This window comes from Eretmochelys imbricata, chromosome 12 (genome assembly GCF_965152235.1).
Source record: "Eretmochelys imbricata isolate rEreImb1 chromosome 12, rEreImb1.hap1, whole genome shotgun sequence".
NCBI lineage: Eukaryota > Metazoa > Chordata > Testudines > Cheloniidae > Eretmochelys > Eretmochelys imbricata.
Window position 1 is genome coordinate 7,244,671 of NC_135583.1, and position 25,678 is coordinate 7,270,348.

Below are 25,678 nucleotides of genomic sequence, written 5' to 3' on the forward strand. Positions count from 1 at the left end.
GTCGCCTTTCCTAACTCCTGACCCATCTCGGGGTGGTTCTGAGGGTTCCTCTCCTGTTGTCATGGGGGCCACAATCCCATCTGAGCCCCTAAATCTCCTCTCTTCTAAGTGTCTGGCAAAAAACGTGCCCTCTGCCTCGGGTCCAAGGTCAATGCTGCTCAGTGGGTCGGAGGGCTAGAAGCGCCTGGGGAAGATGCGCCCCTTGCATTCCAGCCCATCAAGCACCCAGATGCTGTCACCTCTATGATGCCCCTATGCCCCCCGGCCCAGGAAAGTGATGGGCTCAACATTTTCTGGCCAGCGCTTGTGGCTTCTTGCTGGAAAGCTGGAAGGACCATATGTGAGCCCCAAATGTAAGTACCTTTCCAACAACCGTTCGCAAAAGCAGGATTACCAACTCCAGTCCGTCAGACATCAAGAGGTCAGTTCCCCCGAATCATAAGGTTGGCTTCAAACTCAGGAGACTTGAAGAAAAATAAATGCAGGGTTCCTTTCCTATGCGTTTTGGTGTCCCAGTCATCAGGGGGCATGTTTACAAGCTCTTCCCCCCAAACCCCGAGCATGAGGAAGGAACTTTTACAAAAAAAAAAATAGAAAGCAGAGAGTCTCCCCTAATCACATGACCCCAGGAGCTGGGGCTTTAAGAACAACCTCAAATAGCTTGAGACTTGCCATAACAGCATGAGAGTTGGCAACACCGCATGTGCCGTCAGTCCCAAGTTCCCAGCTCCTCCACACCACAGTGTAATGATGTCAGGGCCAGAACCCCTTGAGAGCTGACCAAAGCGACTAGCCTTTCTGACCACTCATGGGCCAAAGAACGTGGATTCAGAATTAAAAGCAGGGAAAGCTCTCAGTGGGCTCAGTGGGTTTCCATTCCTTGAGCAGCATGGGCAAATCAACTCTGGGGACTGCAGTTTATTCGCCCTTTCCCATCCCTGGAGCATCAGGGAGGGGTTAGGAATAAACATGAGGCCAGATTTTAGAGAGGAAATATGGTTCAGTGCTTAGGCTGCTAACAAGATTCAAGGGACCTAGGATAATGGGGCCTACAAGCTTCTGTGCAAGCGAGGAAGGGGCTAATGGGCTACTGAAGGCCCAGCTCGCCCAAAGGAAGACACCTGGGGCTGGAAACAGGATTCCAGGGAGCGGCTGGAAAAGAAGAGCCCAGCTCAGTTGCAAGGGGACAGGCAAAGAGAGCAGGCGCGTAGGTTGCACCCTGTGAAAGATAAAGGTGATAAGTCCAGGGGTGGGTCCCTAGCGGATCTCCCTAGAGGAAAGGGAAGTGTTTATGGCTATGTTGCTTAAGACTTGCTTTGACCCAAGGGCCTGGAAGGGGTAGATCTGTAGGTGACTAAGCTGGGAGCCTAAGTCGCTGCCCCCCAGAAAAATGTTGGAGAATAGCGGGAGCAGCAGACGAGTAGATAAGGAAACTGAGGCTTCTGCCCCGCACCGTGCTGGAAGGGGGTGATCTGCTGGGGGGGGGTGCAGTTCTCTACAGTTGGGGGGGGGGGGCATTTGATCATTCAGAGATTCCACGCACACACTGGCATGCCAATCATTTGGCCCACCGCCACGAACGAAACAACCCGTTCTAGACTAAAAGAATTTTTCCCACCTAGTTCGAAACTCGCTGCGTTGTCTCTTCTCCATGTTGCTTGGATACGTACGTTTCCCTCCGGGAGAAAGCCCCTCCGTATTTATTTGACAGCCCGTGGCCCCCCGCCTTCATAACAACACCGTCAGCTGGAGTATTTCTGCCTCCTTGCTCAAGAACGCTTGTGCCACAGAGCTCTCTCAGGTTCGGGCGGGGTTTGCATAGACCGCTCTTCCTGTTTGCGTGCGTGTGTGTGTGTGTGTGTGGTGGTGTTGTGTCTGTCGCTTGTTGCGGTTCCAGGATTCTGTACTGTGTAATTTGCCATCGGTCAGAACGCCTGCCAATGTAAATCAGATGTAGGAGCGGCTCATCTTACCCTCCTTTTGCACGTGCCATTACCCCATGAGTGCAGGTGTACAACTGCCCCCTTGTGGGAGCAAGCGCGACGGTTCTGGGCACCCAGAACCCTAAACAAACGTAGCAGTGGGGGGAAAAAATGACACCCGCGCAACAGCTGTGCTCCCTGGGTGTCATCTCGGCGATGGTGCCTCGCGGTACCGGAGACGCTCCGGTGAGCGCTCCCAGAGCCCGGGCAGCTATGGGACGATGTGCTGGCACCTGCTGGGGCTCATTCCACGCCAGCCAAAGCAACACGATCCTGGGTGAAATAAGTGAGTCAAGGCAGCTGGGCATGCAACCTTCAGCTTCGAGGGTAAGCTCTGTGGGGCAGGAACCCCGATTTGGCGTTTGTACAGCATCCAGCACAGCGAGCCCATAACGAGCCATAGACACTACAGTGAGACCAATATAGACTAATAATTGGCTTGTGCATGACCCCCACATTTTTACTGAGTTCAGTTTTTCCACATTTAATCACAGGGCTGTAATTCAGCCTCCTAAGCCAGTTGTGTGTGAAGCTAATAAATTAACTGACGTAATCACTTGGTACTGGGCCTGGCCTGGGAATCCCACTAATGAGCCTCAGGCATGAGCTGAGGTGGTACCTGGGAGACTGGCGCAAGAAGGAAATGATGGTAACAGCGAAGCACCACTCCCCGCCACATTTTTGGGCGAGTGTTCGCAGTGGAGCCTTTGCTAAATGCTCACCAGAAAGAATATGAAGAGAACGCGACAGTTTCAGGGCTCAGCACGTAAATGCTGGGAAATGGTAATGGCAGACCTGCAGGGATCACCTTAACTCTGCCCCTGTGTGTATGTGCCTAATGGCACGATCGCTCTCAATTTTTCACACACACGAACACCACAATTTTACCTCGCACTTTTCAGCCATGGATCGCAAAGGAGGTCAGCATCATTGCCCCCATGTTTCAGCTGGGGAAACTGAGGCACAGAGGTGCCTTGCCTAAGGCCATTTAGCAGCAGCGCTGGGACTCAAATTTAGCTCCGAGTCTCAGCACACTAGACGCTCGGCCACAAGACCTCTCTGCAATGTAATGTATCATTTCTTCTGGGGTGGCAGCCTTCTGCACGTCCCCAATAGGCCCTGGCTATTAACAAACACGCACGCACGTGTTTGTCTTTCGTCTGCACAGTGGCCTATGCATGGGAATGTGCACAATGAGGCTTTCCAGTGGGAGGCAGATGCAAAATCATGTAAAAACTTTTTTGGACGTGACTTTTTGCTGCCGTTTGTGATGCCACAGACTGGGGCCTAAGGGTCATCCTGGCACTTGGCTGGGGTGACCCGCATAATTTATTGAATTGAATGAAAAGAGCCCAAGCATAGGCCAGATACACCCGTTACGCATCCTTCCTCCTACAGACGTCTGGGCAGGGAGGGCAGACGCGTCTTTATTGCTACGTAGCTAGGACCACTCATGGGGATGGCTCGTGAGCAACTCTCTCCAAAGAAGTGGCAATACAAATGTTTATAATGCATCCCGTCACCCCAGAGTGCGTTTTCTTCCACTGTGGGTTGCTCCTCTTTTTCAATGAGAAGCCCTTGGCCTTTTCCATGCTGAAGCATGTTCGTTGTGGTGATCTCAGTATTTTATACCTGGTATTTACAGTCGGGCCAGTGATGACTCTCCAAGTGCTGTGTAAAGGTGACTGAGAGGAGGCTCTGGCTCTTGGGAGGAAGACCGGCCTTGTGGCCAAGACATGGGCTGGGAAGCTCTGTTACCACATAGACAACTTGCTTAACCCCTGAGTTTCCCCAGCTTCTTGTGCAAACGTGTCTCCCAGGAGTGTTGTGAAGCTTAGTTCAAGGGCTGGAAAGCACGCCGAGCTCTTCAGGAAAGAGGAGCCCACTGGTACCATGACACACTGCGGGAACTGTAAGAGTCCATGGCAGTTCTCTTGTGCAAGATGGGATTACACAGGCCTTGGTCCTCAAAAGGTGCCCCATGGAAATCTTTGGGCGTGAGGTGCCTAAATCTCTTTGACAACTTGGGTCCTAATTCCCATTGCCTTTCAGTGCCTACCTGCCATGTGCACCGTTGAAAATCTCTCCCTAAAAATACAACAGGAATCAAGTAGAGAATAAAGGCCCAACAGGGATCAAGTAGAGAATAAAGTCCCAGTGACAGACTGCAGTGGAATGGGAATGCTGTAATACGCAGAAATCAGATTTGACACCATCGAAAACTAGACACATTCGCCATGTAATATTTTATTTCGGGCGCGAGGGCTCTCTCAGCAGTTAGACAGATTATTGATTCCTATGTTAGGCTGGCAAAAAATGCACTTTTCCATCGGGTTCAAGGTGCGTGTGCAAAAATCCATCCATGGCCACCCACCTCCACCAGGCAAACCCCTTGGGGAAGTGACCCTGCATTGTGACCTACAGACAATGCGGGAGATTTCCTACAGCACAGCTGGGTTGAGATGCCCAACCCCCATTGACTTGCAGTCAGAGTTGGGTGCCTTACCCTGAAAGCCCATTAATTACATCGGTGTGAGAGGAGAACCGAGCCCTAGCAAACTCTCCCCCAGAAGCACGCCACACACATTGGGCAGGAGGGGTGATAGCACCCCCCAGGCCTTGTTACCTAAGATGCATATAACCCACACATGCCTACTCCATAGTGTTTGCCTGGATACACAGATACAAAGGTCAGAAGGGACCATTATGATCATCTAGTCTGACCTCCTGCACAACGCAGGTCACAGAATCTCACCCACCCACTCCTGCGATAAACCTCTCACCTATGTCTGAGCTATTGAAGTCCTCAAATCATGGTTTAAAGACTTCAAGGAGCAGAGACTCCTCCAGCAAGAGACTCGTGCCCCATGCTACAGAGGAAGGTAAGCTCTTTGCCTGATCCAGTCTGGACCCGCCAGAGATGCTCATGGGCCTGTCCTGCATTCTGAAGAAAATGAAACCTTTACCGTTGCCCAATCTCTCCTCTGCCCTTGTGGTTTCACTTGGCAGCTGCCTGATGTGACTGGAGCCCTGGGAGAGGTGGATACCAGGCTCTTCCCTGCCCTTCCTCTAGGCTGTGATGTGGATAGAGATGTAACAGGAGCGTGAAATAGACTAGGTCCATGATCCCCCATCAGAGAAGGCTGCAGCCCTTGCTGGCTTATAACACTCTTTTCCAGTGACGTTTATACTGAAGGGGTGATCTACCTGGGAGCCCAGGGGTATGCATGTGCTACAAGACTGGTGTTTAATGCTGCTGGGAACCAGGCAGGGCTGGACCCGAGAGATCCAGAAGGGAATGTGCAGAGAGAAACCGAGCTGCTGCTGTGGTCTTAGCGAACAACAGACTCCATGCCGGCAGCTCCCGGTTCAGAGTGTCTGGGTGTACGTGTGTGAATTTCTCTACATTTCTTGTGATTATACGTGGCCACGTGTAGCAAAGCAGGAGCATCAGACAAATGCGATGCCTCCACCTCCCCTCTGGGAGTGCGACGCCTGGTTCTTGACTCACAGGGCAGAGACCGTCCCAGCTATGACCAGAGAAAGCAGGAGATTCAGTCTGCGCTGTTGCGGCTGGTGCTGAACGGCAACATGGTGCTGTCAGAGCTATTCGGTGAGGGGTAGGACTTCAACTTTCTGACCTGCAGCACCATTGTCCAGTACCAGAGGAAGATGAGGAAGCCTGCAAGAGAAGGGAGAAATGGGTGAGCGCTCACTGGGCAGGGGCAATGCAGAGAGCAGGACGATGGGTCACCTGATTGCAGGGGGAGGCTGGCCCCCTGCCTGAGCATCCCATCACTCCTGCCCTTTAACTATACGGCAGAAGAACTGAGCTAGCGGGGTCTCGGATCCATCACTGTACCAACGTAGCAGAGCACTGTCTCGAACCTTAGCTGGTGGTACCCTCGTGTGGCCACTGGGTGCTATCGCACAGAAAATCCCAGGGCCCTGCAGGAGAGATCCCTACACACAGCGAGGCACGCTCTAGTACGGAGGGGAGCCTCTCCCCCATGGTGAGGAATAGGGCACAGGGTTGTGTCAGAGCCTCATCAGCTGCTCCTCAGAGAGACTCCAGACGCCTGCGCCATTTACCCCTGAAACTCGCCCCGGGGTGACGGCACGTCGCCGGGAGAGGGCGAGATGGGGAGAGTGCGCCCGGCCCTGCGCGCTCACCTTGCAAAGTGTTGATGATGGTGAAGAGGTAGATGACGACGAGCTGGAACGATCCCGAGGAAAAGGAGAAGAACGCCAGTGCCCAGGGGATGCCCAGCACGAGGCTCAGCCCCAGGAGCACCAGGGTGTGCTTAAGCTTGTGGCCTCTCTTCCTCTGCCTGCGGATCTCCCACACCATGGCTCCCAGCATCACCAAGTTGAAGAGGAATACCAGGTTGAAGATGCCCAGGTTGACTATGTTATGGATCAGGGGGGCTGTGATCCAGCATCTGGAGGGAGGAGAAAGGCAGATAGTTCAGGTCCATAATCCTCTAGGTTAAAAGGGGCTGAAGGTCTGATTGGAGAGCTCGGGGGGACCCACTGGCACATTCGGCCTCCAGCCCAGAGTTAAACATGGAGGCCGGTCTCCCAGCTGATGTAAAGCTGTACAGCTCCACTGAAGTCACGAGAGCTTTGCTGATTTATGCCAGCTGGGGATCTGGATGGACTGAGCGGCGGGAGGAAGAAAAGGTTTCGGGAAAACCCCAGCAGAGGGGATGTAATCTGTTGGTATGATCCAGGGTCCACGCTGTGTGAAACTGACTCATGGGCGGAGGCACGGCTAGCCGTGGTATAACCAGAACATGGTGACGCCATTCCAATTACTCACATGGTTGCATTGGTGGATTTCTCAAGGGATTCAAATACTTCAATGTGGAATGGTCCATAATTTGTCTGATCCGCCAGGAAGATCACACCCACGATAAAGATGGGAAGCCCTGGATGGAGAGAACAGCATTAGGTAGTTTCCCTCGCCCCAATTCCTCTCTTTGCAGGTCCCTGAAAAAGGAGCTCATCCTTTCTACTCCTAAGGAATTGACCATGTTGTTCTCCCATACCCTTTGTCACCCTAGTGGTGGACTGAGGACAGTGCATTGAACAGGGATGGTTGGGTACAGCTTTGGGTCCTCATGTCCACACTGCTCATAGGTTCATTGGTGTTGAGGCCAGAAGGGACCACTGTGATCATCTATGACAGGTTTCAGAGTAGCAGCCATGTTAGTCTGTATCTGCAAAAAGAACAGGAGGACTTGTGGCACCTTAGAGACCAACAAAGTTATCTGAGCATAAGCTTTCGTGAGCTACAGCTCACTTCATCGGATGCATAGAATGGAACTCCCAGTCTCGATTCAAATCCAAGTTAATGGTATCTAGGGTGGCAATTTTGCAACAGAAAAGCTTCAAAAACAGACTCCAGTGAGAAACTGCTGGGCTTGAATTAATAGGTAAACTAGATACCATTAACTTGGGTGTGAAGAGAGACTGGAAGTGGCTGGGTCATGATTATCATGCACATTGTGTAGAGAGTTGTCACTTTGGATGGGCTATTACCAGCAGGAGAGTGAGTTTGTGTGTGGGGGGGTGGAGAGTGAGAAAACCTGGATTTGTGCTGGAAATGGCCCAACTTGATGATCACTTTAGATAAGCTATTACCAGCAGGACAGTGGGGTGGGAGGAGGTATTGTTTTATGATCTCTGTGTGTATATAAAGTCTGCTGCAGTTTCCACGGTATGCATCCGATGAAGTGAGCTGTAGCTCACGAAAGCTCATGCTCAAATAAATTGGTTAGTCTCTAAGGTGCCACAAGTACTCCTTTTCTTTTTGCGAATACAGACTAACACGGCTGTTACTCTGAAACCTGTCATATTGAATCTATTTCCCCATGTTAAGTATCCTCACACCTTCTTGTCAACTGTCTAAATGGGCCATCCTGATTATCACTACAAAAGTTTTTTTCTCCTGCTGATAATAGCTCATCTTAACTAATTAGCCTCTCACAGTTTGTATGGTAACTTCCAACTTATCTGTATGTGTGTTGTGACGGGGCAAGGCCAGATGGCTATAGAAAAGTAGTGGGAGATAGATATATTAGCTCCAGGCTAAACAAATCCCTGAGCTGCTCCAGGTCAATTAAGACACCTGGGGCCAATTAAGAACTTTCCAGAAGGGAGGGAGAAGGCTAGGTTGATTGGGACATCTGAAGCCAATCAGGGGCTGGCTGAAACTAGTTAAAAGCCTCCCAGTCAGTCAGGTGGGTGTGGATGTCAGGAGCTGTGGGAGGAAGCTGCGCTGTTGGAGAGGCTGAGCAGTACATACCATATCAGGCACAAGGAAGGAGGCCCTGAGGTAAGGGTGGAGTTTGAGGAAGTGAGGGCTGCTGTGGGGAAGTAGCCCAGGGAATTGTACATGCCATGTTTCTAAAAGCTACCATAGCTGATACTATTAGGGTCCCTGGGCTGGAGCCCGGAGTGGAGGGTGGGCCCGGGCTCCCCCCCCCACACACACCTTTGCCCCCTGATTAATCACTGAGACTGGGAGACAACAGAGACTGTGCAAGGAAGGATAACTTCTCCTCACCTCCCTTGCTGGCTTATGATGAAAATGGCTCAGTAGACTGTGACCCTTGTCTCTAGAGAAAGAAGGGTTACGTGGAGGGTCACAGTGAGCCTCTGAGGCTAGCGAAATCCGCCAGGAAACGTGGGACCCATGGAGGCAAGGACAGAGCTTTGTCACAGTGTGTATGTATATCAATTTCTTACTATGTGTTCCATTCTATGCATCCGATGAAGTGAGCTGTAGATGACGAAAGCTTATGCTCTAATAAATTTGTTAGTCTCTAAGGTGCCACAGGTCCTCCTGTTCTTTTTGAGATCATCTAGTGTGACTTGCTGCACAGCACAGGCCAGAGACGTTCACCCAGTGCCTCCTGCCCATAACTGGTGTTTGAGTGACTGTGTATTTTTTACAGAGACAGCCAGTCTTGACTTAAAAGCCTCAGTGATGGAGATACCATTGCCGCCAATGCTTTAGGCACAATTCTGAACAGTGAGGGGACTGATCTCTACCCTGAATTTCTCTACCTTTAGTTTCCAGACATTGGTTCGTCTTATGCCTTTGCCTGCTAGATTAAACAGCCTCTGCCCTCAGAAATCTCTTCCACGTGTCGGTACTTATGGACGGTGAGCAAATCATCCTCTTATCCTCGTGAGAGGAAAGTCTTCTAGGGGCGCAGAGGCCTGGAGTTCTCAGGGCCATCTGGGCCTCCTTTCATACTCACCCCAGCCCACCGCGCAGAGCTTGAGAATGAAGTGCTCCACGTAGGTGTTGAAGACCTCCACCACAAGCCTGTAGAGATTGTAGCCCTCAATGCCCATCCAGGTCAGGCAGCACAGCAAAGATAGGTGCAGGAACATGCCGCCGGCTTTGCAGGCTGCCTCGCTGCCGATGGAGGCCAAGTGCTCAGTGATGAGGAAGCTCACATCCAGCAGGAAGATGGCCCCCAGCAGGTTCATGTGAATGTAGATGTTTATGGTGCTGTCTCTGTGCTTCCTCCTGGGAAAGGGAGAGGAAGAGATTTCACTCCTGATCGTGTCTGGGAGTCCCAGACCCAGCATCCACAAAAGCCCACGATGGGGTCCCAGTGCTTTGATTCAGGCAGTTCACGCTAACCGGAGACACACAAGAGATCTGTGTCTTAACAACAGGAGATCGTGAGCCCAGTGCCTATTCCACATGGCCATAGCCAGCTGATGGCTGAGATGGGTGAACTTACTGAGCCACCGGTAACTGCAACAGGTGAGCGATCCTGGTCCCCTTGTTCCACTGGGAAGCTACATCTCATCTGGCCTTTGAACCATGTGTGTAGGCGAGAGGTTTGGCCATTGCATACAGCCTAATTTCTCAAAGGAAGCCTCTTGTAGTCTGCGTCAGCCCCTTGTTAACACACTGCTAAAGATCTGTGCATGCCCATGCTCGCTGCATTAGTGCTAAAGACCAAGATGGCGGTCAAGATTATTAAAAATGATAGGTGGTTCTGGGGGCCCATCTGGAGACCTTATAAAGGGGTCTGGTTTCTAGGTGGGGGGGGGGGTGCTCAGCACTTCCTGAATATCAGGCCCCTTTCAGGTGTCTCATGGTGGACCCTCAAAATCACAAGTCCCTTTAGAAAAATCTTGGCCAATCTGTGTGTAATGGCAGCCGAGGGGGATGCTGCCTGCATGGGGAAGCAAACTGGTCAGCATGAGCACGAGTTACAGGCTGCTAGCTAATCCCCTGCCCCGAACCATAGTACTGTACCTGGAGCAGCAGAAGAGGATGATGGTGAAGAGGGAAGCCACAGCTGAGATAATGCAGCCAATGTAGGTGATAATCGTCAGGTACTTCTTGTGGATGTAATCTATCCCCGGAGAGGACATCTGAGAATGGAGAGGACAGGGGAGGTGTTAGAGCCACGCTGGGCAAGAGCTGAGAGCTTTACCCATCACCACAGAGACCATGCAGTGAGGATGCAGAGAGCTCGAGTGGGAGCTGGTACCCACCATCAGCACAGCAAAATAGGTGAGGTGGTTGCAACGGCAGACCGTCTGGTTATTACCCGTCTCTGTTTCACAGCCATCACTTTTCCAGCTGCCGTGGCCATCTGCAAAGAGAAAAGCAGTGTTTCCTGTTGTGGGTGGGACTGTCACACACTCAGCCCAAGTCAATGTTCACAGAAAGTCTTTGACCCACGGTGTCTGCAAGCAGGTGAGAGAATGAGAGAGTGCTTTGCAATGGGGCCCAGTGACTTCCTTACAGACCACATGGCAGCACTGCTATACTGGGGACTCCTAGCACCCGAAATCACCCCCACCCATATCTGCGTGGGGAGCAGAGCCTGGGACAGATTCTTTGGGATATCCGTGGGGGAACCGCCTGAGATCTAGCCATGCATAGAGATCTAGGGGCTGTATCCCTGGCATTAGAGGAATGGCAGGATTTACAGATGAGGGGAGGCGGTCAAAGCAAGCCCCGTTGAGGCTGAAAAGGAGAAGTCACAGGGAGCTGGGATGAGTGACACAGATTGGAGAAGGACAGAGTGAAAACTGATCATCTTCCACTGATGGAAAAGGGATGGATGTGTATCCAGCCACTGACCATGCGCTGGGCCATGGTCCATGGTAAACGAGAGTCTTTTCATCCACTCCAGTGAGAGCTGGACGTGGCCAAGAGTTTGTCTCTACAAGAGTTAAAATATCAAGGACAATCCAGTCCCATGTGTCAGGTTGTAAAGTGATTGATGCTCAGTCCCTTCCTTGGGCAGCTAGGCTAGGGGTCTGGTTCCCACCTGCCCCGCACCTTGAGTCCTCACACCTGTGCAAAGCCAGCATAAAGGTACTGTCAAATTGGGAGGGTAGCACTGCACTCCCCCACTGCACAGGTGTAAGTGACCTGGGGGAGATCCAGGGCCCTGCAAAACAGCCTGCTCTCTCTGAGATACTCACGGCTGGAGTCCACGTCCCAGAACACGCACCGTGGAGTCACGTTCCTCTGAAAGGACAAGAACATGGGTGGTGACGCAGGACCTTCTCTGGGTTATTCACGGGGCAGGCAAGTTTGGCTGAGGGGCAGATCAAGGGAAAGATGGGGCAGCAGGAGAAAAGAAACTCTGGCCCTTGTCATGTGACTGGAGCCAGGAAACAAAGATCATTCTCTCCCCAGCACTCCAGGGCGTCACCTCCCTTTTCAACAGGGAGGCTGCTCCCAGCAACAGGGAAAGATCAAGGACACCGGTTGTGTCACCTGGAAGTGGCTAGTTGTCCTGAGTTACGTTTTTTGGAAGGGCATCCCCTAGAGAGGATGGGGCGACAGAGACGAGGCAGAAGCTGAGCTGGCAGAAGTCCCAGCTTCCGCCCCCTCCTCCCCGGTCTGGACAGACTCATTTGAATGAGGCCGTTTCTCACACCTACCGGTAGCTGGTCATGAAAGAATTTGAGGACTACGTCCTGGGGGAGGCCTGATACGGGGGTGTTCCCCACAGTGATGCCAATCACCCTTTCACCGAGCACCCTGCTGCCGTTCTGGTCCTGAAAGAGATGGAAAGACCGTGATGCCAGCGTGGGAGAGTGACAGCTGCCGGACACCACGCTGCTATAAAACCCCTGGAGATCTCCGAGCCAGAGAGCTTCCTTGTCACCTTCCTCAGCAGACAATACAAACCCAAAGAGGGTCTGCGCACACAAGCGACAGGAGCCGCCGCAGCCTTTCCTCAGGTTGTGCCTTGTCGCTGTCACAGTCCTCTGCGGGAGGGCATCAGGGCACCAGGTGGCCTCCTATGTACCGTGGCAAAGGCCAGATCACAACCGCCAATGGTCCAGCTGCTCCGGTGTCTTGACGCTGAGAGGAGCTGCAGCCCGATACTTCAGGGGAAGGTGCCACCTTCCATACTGCCCCCAGCTGTACAATACCCTGCCGGGGGCAGGGGGCATTTCTTCCGGAGCCCAGCCAGGGACTGGTTTGAGCTGCAGTCACTAGGCACAAAGGGAGATCGCAACGGGCAGAGCTTTGGCAGGAACCTGAATTTTGGGACCCTCCTAGCACTGTCCCGGTGCGTGTCTATGATGGGTCCGCAGCGTTTCCCAGCGGGGGGTGGGGGTGGGGAGGGGACTGTGAGTACGCCGGCCTGCCTCCTCTGGAAATGGGAGCTTGGCTAAAGGCACACAGCAAAAATAACCTCTGGGGTCTCATCCTACTCAATCTGTTCACACAGGACACTGGGCCGCCGGGTACAGTTCAGATAGGCAGCATCAGCTCAGGGGAGCCTCTGGGCTGGGAGAGCAGGGGGTGCTGAGAGTCGCGGAGGGGCACTGGCAGGGCTGGCATAGCAGGGGGTGCTGAGAGTAGGGGCAGGGGCATTGGCAGGGCTGGGCATGGGGTCAGGGCTGGCATAGCAGGGGGTGCTGAGAGTCGGGGGGAGGGGCATTGGCAGGGCAGGGGGCCAGAGCTGGCATAGCAGGGGGTGCTGTGAGTTGGGGTGGAGGGTGATTGGCAGGGCTGGGCAGGGGGCCAGGGTTGGCATAGCAGGGGGTGCTGTGAGTTGGGGGGGAGGGGCATTGGCAGGGCTGGCACAGCAGGGGGTGCTGTGAGTCGGGGGGCAGGAGCATTGGCAGGGCAGGGGGCCAGGGCTGGCAAAGCAGCGGGTGCTGTGGGTCGGGGGGAAGGGGCATGGGCAGGGCTGGCATAGCAGGGGGTGCTGTGAGTCGGGGGGAAGGGGCATGGGCAGGGGGGCCAGGCTGGCATAGCAGGGGTGCTGTGGGTCGGGGGGAGGGGCATTGGCAGGGCAGGGGGCCAGGGCTGGCAAAGCAGCGGGTGCTGTGGGTCGGGGGTCAGAGCTGGATACCAGCCCAAACTTGGCTGAGCAGGAGGTTGCACGGCAGGCCAGGTTTCACGATGTTTGGCAGACCGAGGGAGTAGGGCAGGACCGGCAGCGGGGATGCTCTCAAGCAGCCCTGGCAGAGTTGTGGGCAGCACGTATCCTCCGCATTCGTAGCAGCTGCTCCCAACCAAACTTGGCCCAGCGCTGCCCAGCACTATTAGCCCCTCGCTTACTACACCCACGCACCAAATTCATTCCCATCCCTGAGCCCGGTCGTTACCTGGAAAAGGGCCTGGCTGTTGATATCTATCAGGAGCACTCGACTCTCAGTGGTGTTCTTCCTGCCCTTCGCCTGTGCAAAGAGGATCCTCGGCAGATTCACCGCAAACCCATGGACCTCTCTGCCCACCTGCAAAACAAAGCCCAGCAGAGCCCTTGAAGAGTGGCCGGAGGATGCGGCGAGTTCGGGGAGGACGCTAGGGAAAGCCTCGGGCTCTGGCTACACACGCACCAGAACATCCACTGGGGTAAATCTGCATCAACAGAGCTAGACTGATTTACCCCAGCTGAGGATCTGACTGCCGTCTAGCCCAGGCCAGGGACCCATATGCATCACTGCTCTGGTTTCTAGCGTGGACAGCACCGGGCTGGGTATTAAAGGGACGCCAGCAACTCAAGTTAAGAACGTTTCTATTCCAGTAGTTTTGCCGGGTTGGCTGCTCCCTCTCTTCAGCAGCACTGAGATGAAGCCTCACCCCCTCGACGCTCCTCCCTGGGCTCGAAAGGCGGGGTCCTCTACCTACCCTGTCTCCCGCTGTTTCCCAGCCTCATGCCAGAAGGGCAGAGCCGGGCTCCCCATGCAGGAGTCTCAAGGAAAGGAGGTTCCCTCCTGGCTGCCCTCGCAAGGGTGCGAGCCTGCCAGCGACCTCTCCTGGGGAGTGAGGGCAGGGGGCTCCTCTGATCACCCTCAGGAGACGGGAAGTGCGACTAGTCAGAGCCTGGGACTCCACCAAGTGCTGACTAAGGCGCCAAGGGAAGAAAGTGAAACCAGAGTGACAAGGAGATTTCCCTTGCAAACGGTACAAAGAACAGAAGTCTGATTTTTTTCGGGGTGAGGACATCCCTTTAACTACACGCTGTAACCAGACACGTCCCAGGTTACCCTGGTTATGGGAAGGAGTCAGGTCCCCTCTACGTTGCAAACCGTAATGCTGCAAAGACCAACCCAGGACCATGACCTGGAAAGATTCCACGGAGAACAAGGCACAACCTGGAAACATGCCAAGTGCATCAAGAGGTTCTGCAAACGCTCCGGTTGGTCTGGGGTCCCTGCTCTAGGCCCTGCAGGTCATTTCAATCTGTCACCGGAGGGCTGGGCCATTAAGAGGAGCAGGACCCAGCCTGTGACTGATCAGCTCGGGATGAGGCGATTACAGAAGCCAGCAGGCAGGCCAGCTGGGTATGGAGCCATCAGGAAGAGCTGCAAGCAGCAGATCGACTCCTGTGGGAAGCCCAGAAGCAGGGCATGACTTTCAGGTAAGAGACCCGTAGGGAACAGACATCCCCTGGATTTGGGGGAAGGGATGGCTGGCTTGGAACCTGTACTGTCTGTTCTTATGTAAAATAAAGCTCAAGCCCTCATGCTTCAGGGCTTCAGCTGGTCAGTGGCAGGCATCAGGGAGGGAGGGTTCCCCTTGCTACCAGGTCATTTTTTTTGTCTGCTTCCTCTGAAGCCTCAGGGATGGAGGTGGGACATTGAATGGGTTTGGCCGGTGAGCTGAGGTGATCCTGAGCGTCCTCTCTCTCGGGTGCTGGGCTGGCTGGTTCTTGCTCACATGCTCAGGGTCTAACTGATCACTGCCATACGGGGCTTTGAGGAGGAACTGTCCCCCAGCTCAGATGGGCAGTGACCTGGAGAGTTTTTCACCTTCCTCTGCAGCATGGGGCGCAGGTCGCTTGCCAGGATCATTTGAGGGTCTCTCTCTTCATCATTTCCCCACTGTCCCCAGGCATTCGTGCACCTCGGTCCCTGCTGTTCTCTGCCTGTCGCACACAATAGGCTAGTCTCCTTTAGGCTGTAATACTTGGGTCTTGTTCCAGTTGTTGGGTTTAGTGTGTAGGTGTTGGTGGCCTATACTGTACAGGAGGTCAGACTAGATGATCTGGTGGTCCCTTCTGGCCTTGAACTCTATTGTCATGACTTTGTGACTATGGGAAAAAGAGCCTGGACCCCTGGCACACCTGCACTCACCTCCAGTTCAGACACGAAGGGCAGATCCTGAGAGGCTTTGCTGGGTCCTATCTTCAAAACAGTTGCACGCACCATACTCGTCCCAAAAGTCTTGCTCTCCCCTTCAAACACCACCTGTCCCAGGTCCGATTCCAAATGCAGAAGTCTCCTTTTGGGGAAGAAGGAACAGAGCATGAATCTATAGAGGGTAGGAGGGAAGAGAGCCTCAAAGCAGGGGCTGTACCATCAGCAAGTGACAGAAGGAGAGTTTTGAGGACCCACTGCTGCGATTGGGAGGCCCTACATCTGACCCACCTCTCCCGAAAACCATAGCTCCCCAGACGGATCCTCGGGTATGTGAGGCTGTACAGACAGTGATGGCAAGCGCCTAATCTGGGAGAGGAGGAGATGGACATAGTTTGTATACTGTACTCACTCATATGGTGCTTTGGCATTGGTCTGTCTTCCAGTGGGTTTATTGGGATTCTTCATGAAGTTTGCTAAATTCCTTAATTGTTCTTCAATTGCATGCACCTTGCTGATGTCTTCAGCAGTCGATGTGGAAAGAAAAGAGAACGCGGTGATTAATTCTGTGAAGAGGGGACAATTCTGGTTTCTGCAGCATCCCTCCCCCCGGCAGCGAGTGCTTTATACTGTGTTCTTAGGCAACTGCATTATTAATTGATTGGCAGTCATGGGTCTGATGAGGACTGGTCTGAATTCAATGGAGCCACTCCTGATTTACATCAGCATGAGTGAGTGGCAAGCCAGACGCGGGGTGTTTGCAATGGCCATGCCTGGGTAGGTTTGAATGGCCAAGCAGAGCACGGGTACGGCTTAAGGCATTTGGGGCCAGACTTTCAAAGCTATTAAGCACCTCAGCGGATTCTCAGAAGCCCCTCTCGGCATCGTCTGGTGCCTAAATACCTTTACAAACCTGGCCTTTTGAGCCGAGTCACAGGGGCTAGCCATGCAAAAGGAAGAATTCACATGAGGTGATCCCTGAGCCTCTTGCATCCACCAGGACTCATGAGAGGGGAGACAGCCCATGGTGGTGCATTTCTTGCCTGTCTCATTCCTCTGGACTTCAGTTGCACAGGAGATGGGCTTGCTGAAGTTTGCAGAGGGCTCCTGAACAGCCAACTGGCTGCACCAAATTGTAAGGAATGGGCTAGCTGAGGGTAATAGCAGGTAATGGATACTTTGACAATAGCTTTGCCCCATTGTCTGGCAGGCCATTAGGTTACAGCAGCTCCAGCATAGGAATGACATGAGTTTGCACCTATCTGCACAGGCCGAGAACCTCAAGGTGCAATCTCGAGCATGTATGCTCCTGCTCTCCCGCCTCTTACTCTGTATGTCTCTAACCAGAATGCAGCTGAGGTCACTCCAGTACCCATGTGCAGCCATGGACACTGCAGGTCCTAGCACCCAGAGCTCCATCTTGATCTCAGTGGTCTCCAACCGTGCAGATGCTCTACAGGATGGAGTGTTGCTGGTGTCATGATGGATCCCTATAAGGCCCCCCATACAGCTGTGACCTGAGGACCCCGGCACTGCTGAAGGCAGCACAACTGACCATTAAAGGTGGGACACTGTGACTAGATGAGGGATTATCCGGTGAAATGCAGGACCTTTGCAGCTACGTCTTCAAAAGTGGTCACTTATTTTGTGTGCTTACGCAGAGAAACTTTGGGCTGGATTTCCAGAGGTGCTGAGAACCCACAACTCCGGTTCTCGTCAGTGGGAGAGGTGGGATTTCGACACCGTGGGGAAATCGGCCCCAGAGCGCTGCATGTGGGTGCCCAAAAAATGAGGAACCCAAAACTAGTGGCCGTTTTTGAAAAACGATGGAATTAGCGACTGGTGGAGAAGCCAACTGCCCTGCTCTACCTCCTAATGGTGCCTCAGCGGTTTCCCCAGAACCTTCCCATCCACGGGTGGGCAGACAGAGCCAGCCCCGCTTAGCTTCCAAGACTGAACATGCTCAAAGGCTGCAAGCTCTCTAACCCATTTAACATGTTGATTCAACTGTACCACGGATGGAGAAGTAGTAAACAGCAGCGCTGCTGAGGGAGGTGTTCCGCAGGCCTTTGCCGTAGGCGTAGGACACGTTGGAAAGCACAGGGACCCCACTTTTATTCTGCGGTGCGCTTGGGTTTGAAAAGTTGAAGGAAGGGTTCGCCTCGGTACTCAGCATGTAGTTGTTTCTGCCGTACGTGAGGTTGAAAATCCTGTCCCTTTGGTACCAGTAGAGGCAGAAGCGGTAGTTCCCCAAGTTGTCCGGTAACGTGTAGTTGTCAAGGTTTGGGAATGGCGCAGCTATTTGCAGCGTCTCAGCACTGTTCTCGATGGTGATGATGTTCTCTGGCCGCATCTGATAAATGATACGGCTTTTCTTCGTTTGCCTTCTTTCGCCACAGAATCGGAAATCTTCGGCATGGTGGCTGCTTCCGTTGACCCCTGCGTTACACAAAACCCGCCCGGTAAGGTGTAGCTCAGCCTGAGGGGCTCCATACGCCAGGAGTTCCCCAGGTTACTCATCCCCCTTGGTGACCCCACACAACACAGCTGTCTACTATTTATTACATGGATCACAGGAAGGCTCAGGGGCTCCATTGTGATAGGTGCTGCATGTCTACAAGAGACAGAGAGAGCTCCTCCTCTGAAAATCTTGGGAGCCATGTAAGAACCCATTAACACAGAGTCTGAGTGCCTCCCAGTCTTTCCTGTCTTCAGCCACACACTCCCCTGTGAGGCAGGGCAGGCCTGTTATCCCCATGGTATGGGTGGGGAAGTGAGGCCCAGAGAGACTAAATGACTGCCCATGGTCACCCAGGGAGGTGTTTGCAGAGCAAGCACGTGAACCCAGCTCTCCTGAGGCTCAGGCCTGGCCCATCCTTCCTCTGAATGGACTCTAACTTCACCCCGGTGAGCTGATTAGACAAGAGGAACATAGACGATAATAACGCATTCTCCATGTCCATCCAGTCTTGTTCCTGCCCTGATTCATCTACATGCCTCTAGCCTGTCCTGGAAGGAGAGGGGAATTCCATCTTGGAACACAATGACGGACTCTCTGTCTTTCAGGAAACTTAATTACAGGGAAAGTCCCTCTGTACCTCCTGCCCCCACCTCACTCCACCCATACTGGCATGACTGCTTCCTCCTAATGGGTACTATCCTGGCACTGGCGGTGGGGAGAAGGTTGATAATGCTACATCCCTGCCACCTCGGCTGTTGTAAGCCATATAGACCAGTGTAGAGGTGAGGAAATAACCAGGGAGCATATTACCTTGCAACAGGAGAAGCAGAGCCAGAAGGAGGCGATCCATCGTGGGCGGCTTTCCCAGCCCCTGATGTTCCTCAGTGATAGACTTTGACCCTGAGGGACAGAAGCACACAATGGCAGAGTGAGTTTGTCTAGAGAACTGCAGGAATTTTTCACAGCTCAGGGCCTGGAACAGACTGAAAAGCCTGCAGTTCTTTCTGCATCAGCCTGGGCTGAGTTGAGCTACCGCGCTAGGTGTGGGACACCTGCAAATGCCAGGAATTGTGTTCTTGTGAGTACCAGAGAGAAGAAAAAATGGTAGCTCTATCCATGCAAGAAGGCTAGACACAACTGTTCTATTGTCATCTGCCATTCGGGCAGTGGTGGGCAACCCGTGGCCCATCAGGGTAATCCGCTGGCGGGCCGCAAGACAGTTTATTTACATCGACTGTCCGCAGGCATGGCCGCCCACAGCTCCCAGTGGCCATGGTTCACCATTCCTGGCCAATGGGCGCTGCGGCAAGCAGTGCGGGCCACGGGTTGCCCACCACTGCACTAGGGGGAGTGATGGATTGCTATAGCCAAGTGAAATTTTATGGGGCCAGTGGAAGAGTTTCATAGAGGGAGGGAAATGAAAGAGATGCTGATCCTTGGAGGAGGCTGGATTAGCCCTGTGATTCGCTGCTCTCCCATTCCCTCCCAGGAATCCAAAGCAGGGAGCTTTTAAAATAACCATTAAACAAAATTCCTTTGCCTGTTTCATTTAAAATATTGCCCAGTGTTGGGGTGTATAAACCCCACACAGGCTCACAAAGGGTTAAGGGGATCCGGAGATCCTAATTAGCCCACCTAGTTGCACCTGGAGGGTCTGTCAGGCTCAATTCAGGATCAGACCCAGCTGGGAAGGAGCTGGATGGTTTCTATACAGGAAGGAGTTCAGAGCCGTAGAAGGTGATGATTCTGCATCCTCTTCTCCTGAGGAGAAGGCCCAGGGGAGACAGAGGGTGGAAATTTTCTCCTGCATGGAGAGGCTGAAGAAGTATCCATAAGGGAAAGAAGAGAGGAACAAGCTGAAGGAGCCAAGATTAGCATCTGCGGTGGGTTCCTAGGGAGCGAGACACGACACGGGAGAAATGGCCCTGTGGGTTGGTGCCCTGAAAATAGGATGGAGGACAAAGGGGAATCAGAATAGATCGTGGAATCTCAAACCCGTAGCAGCAGGAGCAAGCTGGTGGTGGTTTTGTTTGAGGTTACTTGGTGAAGAGACTGAAGTAAGACCCCAGATTTCTTGGTTTGCTGCCTGCGTCTTAGTACGGGTGAAGGGCATTATTTAGGACACTGATGAACCAGAAAGGTTGAAGCTCCAGAGGGACCTGGCTGGAGGGTCAAGTACCCTCCCACACAAAATGGGTGACCGCAGCAGAAGGGGCTGCTCTGGGATAGTGTATGATGGCAATGCCATGAGAGGTGCTCCTGCACCGTAAGACTCTTGAATTCCCCTATTTTAAACAGAGTTAATAGTAACAAAACCGAACAGAAGCCAGTGTGATGTCCAGTCACATTTAGATTTATTTTCCCTTGGGTTTTATTTTCTCTCTTTACAGCCTTTGGGAATGGCCCATGACACCCCTCTGCTGCTGTAAGTCGGAGCACCGCTGAAAGCAGTGGAACTATGCTGATTTACCCCAGCTGAGGATCTGGCCCTATGTGATCAGCCACTTTGGGTTCAGCGACACCAACTGTATTAAGGGAGGAAAAAGTGAGAGACTCGGTGCATCACCACCAGCACGGCCGATGCAGAGGACACGGAGAGCGAGGGAATATTTCTGCTGCACTTAGGCAATGCTCCATTTGTTAGTGCTAATAGGAAGTGCTGGATTGAGAGCCCTGGGGGGGGTCTAGTCCTCAGTTTATTGCAGAACAGGTGCCTCGTTGCTGAATCAACAGGACTACCCCCCGGGCAAGGGGGGTAGCGTGGTCCCCAGCGTCCAGTCAACCCTTGTCATCTCTTCTGAAAAGTCTGCCAGTCCGGTACCAAACCCACTGGAACTGTGCTAGGTCTGCCCAATTAATTTCACATAGGCCACCAAGTGGACACCAGCTGGTAACAACTGCTGACCCCGACTGACCTGGGCTGCATTGTGAATCGGTGACCAAGGGCTTGATTCTCATTTATACACCACCCTGGCAGTCACGTTACATCTACACCAACACCAGCTTTAAGGACCCATTAAACGACGAGAGTGGGGTAAAGGGGCTGAGGCCTGGTCTACAAGAGAATATTCTGCTTGTAATAACCTTGCGCAGTGGTGTGGGGGTTTTTTTATGCCAGCAAAAGCACTTAGTATAAGTGCAGCTATAAGCAAAAAATTCTTCTTGCTTATTTCACCTGGGGAACTGGGATAAGCTATACGGACAGAATGAGCCTTTTGCCAGTATGTCTTATGAGTTCAAACATGACCCTTTTTAGTAGAGAGAAAATTTGAGTGCAAATGAAAATCAGGGTACTAGAGATTAGATGGTCTAGGTATCTCAATGCTGAGCCCATCAATCCCTCTGAACTAAACTGAAGTCATGGGGCCTGATTCTTCCCAGACCAGTGTATGTGAGGTGTAACTCTTTTGAAGTCAATGGAGACGCCAAAGTAAAACTGGTAACACCATAAGTTTCAGTGGAGTTAGTCCTGATCTACACTGGTGTTAGGAAGAGAAGAATCAGTACCATGGAATTTGTCTTTGTGAGACAACGGTGAGGTTATCGCTGTTGGCTTTCCATAGAGAGAATAAATACAGGCCGGATCTTCAGTATCATGATTTTGGCTTAATCTCATCTTATCCATGACCTGGAAATAAATATAAAATCACTGCTGATTAAAATTTGTGGATGATGGAAAAATTGGTGAAGTGGTTAAAAAAAATTATGAGAACAGGGCAGTCATACGTAGCAATCTAGATTGCTTGGTAGGCTGGGCCAATTCAAACAAAATGCACTTTATACAACCAAATGCAAGGTCCTGCATCTGGGAACAAAGCATAGAGGCCATACCTATGGAACTGTACTGACATGAGCTCCTGGCGCAATGCTGTGGCTATAGGGGCTAATGCAGGCCTTGGGTATATGAACAAGAGGTGAGGTAAATACTGGAATACTGTGTACAGTTCTGGGGGCAACATTTTAAACAGGATGTTGGAAAAAAGTGGAGGGGTCACAAAAAAGAGAGGGCTGGTGAAAATGCCTAGGAGAGGCTTGGAGTCCAGTCTAGTCATCTTTTCAACAAGAAGACCGAGAGGTGACTCAATTACGGTGTCTAAGTACCTTCATGAAGAGAATATACTGAGTAATAAAGGGCTCTCTTAGCTAGCAGAGAAAGGCAGAGCAAGAACCAATGGCTGCCTGGAGGTTAAAGTCAAACTAATTCAAATTAGAAGTAAACTGCATGTCTTTACAGTGACGGTGATTAACCACTGGAATAAACCACCAGTGGAAGTGGTGAATTTGCCATTTCTTGATGTTTTCAAGTCTGGACTAGCTGCCTTTCTGGAAGATGTGCTTTAGCCAATCACAAGTTGCTGGGCTTGATACAGGGGTAGCTCAGAGAAATTATCTGACCTGTGCTAGACAGGAAGTCAGACTAGCTGATGTAATGGTCCTTTCTGGATTTAACCTCTAGGAATCTTGAGAATTCAGTGTGCACATGGGTCAGCATCCGCTGTCTGCCCATGCAAGCCCAGCAGGCAGGGGGCCCATCACCTGTAACCCTCCCTCATGTCCCTCCTAGGATTTATAGTAGCAGTAGAAACAAATGATCATGTTGCAATATCCATACTCTAGCTCAGTGGTTCTCAACCTTCTTGGGTTCAGGACCCATTTGTAAACCTTGATGGCCTGCCGTGACTCAGTGCCCTCTTCCTCCCCCGCATCCAGGGCAGAAGGGGCTGGGATGTGGTGGGAGAACAGCTGGGGACCAGGAGAGGTGGTTTGGCTGTGGGGGAGTGGTACATTGGGAGGTCCTGCAGGCTGGGGGTACACTGGAGTGCAAGCATTTATCAGAGAATGTGACACCAGCCACTCCCACCCAGCTCTTGGCCCCCAGGGCTGCCTGGGCTCAGCTCCCCGCTCTGGGTGTTGTGACCTCTGGGGTCGCAGTGCTGCTCAGGTTTGGCCTGGCGGGGCCATAATTGTGTAAGTGGAGTTGTGACCTGGTGCCTGGGGTTGCAGCACCACTCACTCCAATTTGGCCCAGCTGTCCCAGTGTCGTCATGATGGAGGGGTGGCTGGGGCAAACTGGAGTGGCACCGAGACCCCATGCACCAGGTCACTATGTCCAGAGTGGGGAATTGAGCCCAGCCAGCCCCACAAACTTTTGATACATTCTAGCGACCCAATCTTGGGTCGTGCCTCACAGGGTGAGAAACCCTGCTCTAGTTCAACCCCTACTTCTACAGCCAGCATATCTGCCCCAGCTGTTTTTCTATAACCATTTTACAGCATTACATCTGATTCCTGGCTCGCTCCTCATTTTCCTTCCTCCCGTTTTGATTCGCGGTGCTGCTGAAATTATAACGAGGTGAAATCAAGCAGAAGGAAAGAACAGAATGTTCTGACAGCTGTTCAGGGACATGTGCAAAAAGAGCTACTGGTCTGGATCCAGCTCTTAAAGGACAGGTGTCCCCATCCCAAAACCCAGTGCTACAACTGACAGTAACTGCCCCTCTCGGCAGGTTAGCCCACCGTTTTCCAACAGCGGGTTTTTGGCACCTTTCTCTGAAGTAAGTGGGACTGGCCGTTGTCAGAGGAGAAGTCTACCATGAAATCAGAGCCGCGATGGCAGCTCCAGCAGATACACGCACGCTATCATGGCTAAAAACGGAAGACTAGAACCGTGGGTTTCAGCAACGTGAGTAGAAAACCAGGGTCCCCGGTGTGCTTGTCCAGCCCACGCTGCTGCATCTACGTTGCTGTTTTTAGCCATGCTAGCGTGCATATGAGAGTCTGTCTGGAGGAGCTGCATCCACACCTCATATTGCAGGGTAGACATACCCAGAGACAGGATATTGGACTGGCTTCTCCACCGGTCTGCTCTTAGGTTCCTTGTTGAATCACTGATCCAGTGCGGTGATTCCCATTCTCCCATAAGTGGTGTTCCCGTGGAGGCTCTCTCAGCAGCGAAGCCGTGGAGACTGGTGGGAGAGCGCGAGGGAAGCTCGCTACTGCCCTCCTTGTGCCTGTTCTGTGGCTACAAGGGAGGACTCCAGTCTCAAGGGTTGTCAACCCAGCACCTTCACAGCACTAAAGCAACTAACCAATCACTTGTGAGTGCAGAGGGAGTCTGTTTGCCCTTTCGAGGGTTGTGATTTCTTCCTCCACCCTACTGCTTCTCCAGTGCTGGAGGATTTCACAGCAAGTTCTTTGCACTTGTATATCAGCCTTTCCCACGCTACTGCTCTCAGATAATAAAACCAGCCAACACAGGCTCATTTACGTTCTAACACACTGAAACATGCAACACTGTGGGTGTGTCACCCACAAGGGGGTGAGTGCGGGGGGGAAGGCGGGAGAGAGAAAGAGAACAGTGAGAAGCAGGACGTCCGAGGAGAAACATACCACACACCAACTCAGCTGGGTGTGCGGGCCGGGGTTCGTGGCCCCCTCAAAGGAAGTGACAGCTTTTGTTCATTATTTATATTGCCGTAGTCCTAACAGCCCCACTCAGGAATCCGGGCCCTGCTGTGCCAGGTACTGTACTTGCATGTACAGAGACAGGCCCTGCCCACAGTACTAGCTTGTCTGCACAATCTCTCTGGCCACATTCCATTTTCTGCTTTCAGAATTGAATAGTCTGGTCAAAACTCTCCCCACCCCCACCCCTCAAATGTCAGCTCATTCCTTCCCCCCCTCCTGCCTGCATGGGAAAGTTGGGGTGTCTTTGTTACCTGCTCCTTTCCCAGGATACCAGGCCACACTTCCATGGTTACACCTTTCCAGGTGCAGCTGCAGAACTAGTATAAAACTCTGGAGCAAGACCATATGTGTATTTTTCTTTACTGCCGTTACGAACGTCTGGGGGTGATTCTGCTCTTGCATACACAGGTGTAAATCAGTAAAAACTCCCTTGGGATCAGCTAAATTAAACTGGGGGAAAGCCCCTGAAAGTGAAATTAGAATCAAACTCTCTGGATGAAATCCTGGCGTCAGTGAAATCAATGGAAAAACCTCCCTTGAGTCAGGATTTTAAACCTCGGCGGATTCTCTGAGTGTGGGATGCAGCCGCTAGCTTTCCAAAGCCCGACCGCCAGCCCCTACAATCGCCAGCCCCTATGCGCTCTGCTCTGCACAGAGCCCGGCAGCCCTCTGGCAGGCAGCACGGACCTGCTGTTACTCCTCCAAGCGTGAGAGCTGCCCGCGCTCATGGGAACCGAGTCTTTGGGTTTTAACCCCAGCGCTCAGGTACTGGTTTCTGTCTGAGTCAATTGTGCTGTGGCTGCAGTGTGTTAGCATAGATCCAGCATAACGATAATGGGGAATAAAGGGAAGAGGAACAGAGGTTGGCTAGGCCAGAGAGAAAACTCCGAGTAGGGGAAGTCATGAGACATGCTCTTGGCCATCCCTTAGTGACTTCAGCTTCAGGGACAGACAGCTCAGCAGCCCCTGTTTTTGCTAGCGTGGCCAACTGCACAGCTCGTGGTTCTGTTCCCAATTTGAATAAGATCAGAAGAACCCACTGTGAGAACTGAGGCTGGAGGTTTCCAATGCAAACACAGATCAAGCTTCGTTTATGAGCCCTATCTGTCACAGCTGCTATGCAAACAACGCGCCAGGGGATGGTAGTATGCAGTGCTAGGAGGAGTGG

General features: G+C 52.5%; 1 protein-coding gene across 2 annotated transcripts in view; it reads right to left on the bottom strand.

The window, feature by feature from the left end:
- Positions 1-4,199: 4,199 nt before the first annotated feature.
- Positions 4,200-25,678, bottom strand: part of ADGRG1 (adhesion G protein-coupled receptor G1) — a 39,362-nt gene continuing 17,883 nt past the window's right edge. The window contains exons 2-15 of one of the 2 annotated variants that reach the window (XM_077830976.1): positions 19,678-19,859; positions 18,853-18,942; positions 17,595-18,020; positions 15,994-16,102; positions 15,579-15,726; positions 13,608-13,736; positions 11,922-12,038; positions 11,457-11,502; positions 10,515-10,615; positions 10,273-10,391; positions 9,254-9,528; positions 6,805-6,913; positions 6,156-6,424; positions 4,200-5,664 (exon numbers count right to left, since the gene is read on the bottom strand). In XM_077830976.1, coding sequence (XP_077687102.1) covers positions 5,537-5,664; positions 6,156-6,424; positions 6,805-6,913; positions 9,254-9,528; positions 10,273-10,391; positions 10,515-10,615; positions 11,457-11,502; positions 11,922-12,038; positions 13,608-13,736; positions 15,579-15,726; positions 15,994-16,102; positions 17,595-18,020; positions 18,853-18,892 — 2,016 coding nt within the window. In that variant the 5' untranslated portion in view covers positions 18,893-18,942; positions 19,678-19,859 and the 3' untranslated portion in view covers positions 4,200-5,536. The remainder of the gene's footprint in view (positions 5,665-6,155; positions 6,425-6,804; positions 6,914-9,253; positions 9,529-10,272; positions 10,392-10,514; positions 10,616-11,456; positions 11,503-11,921; positions 12,039-13,607; positions 13,737-15,578; positions 15,727-15,993; positions 16,103-17,594; positions 18,021-18,852; positions 18,943-19,677; positions 19,860-25,678) is intronic. The other variant, XM_077830975.1, reaches the window with a different exon arrangement.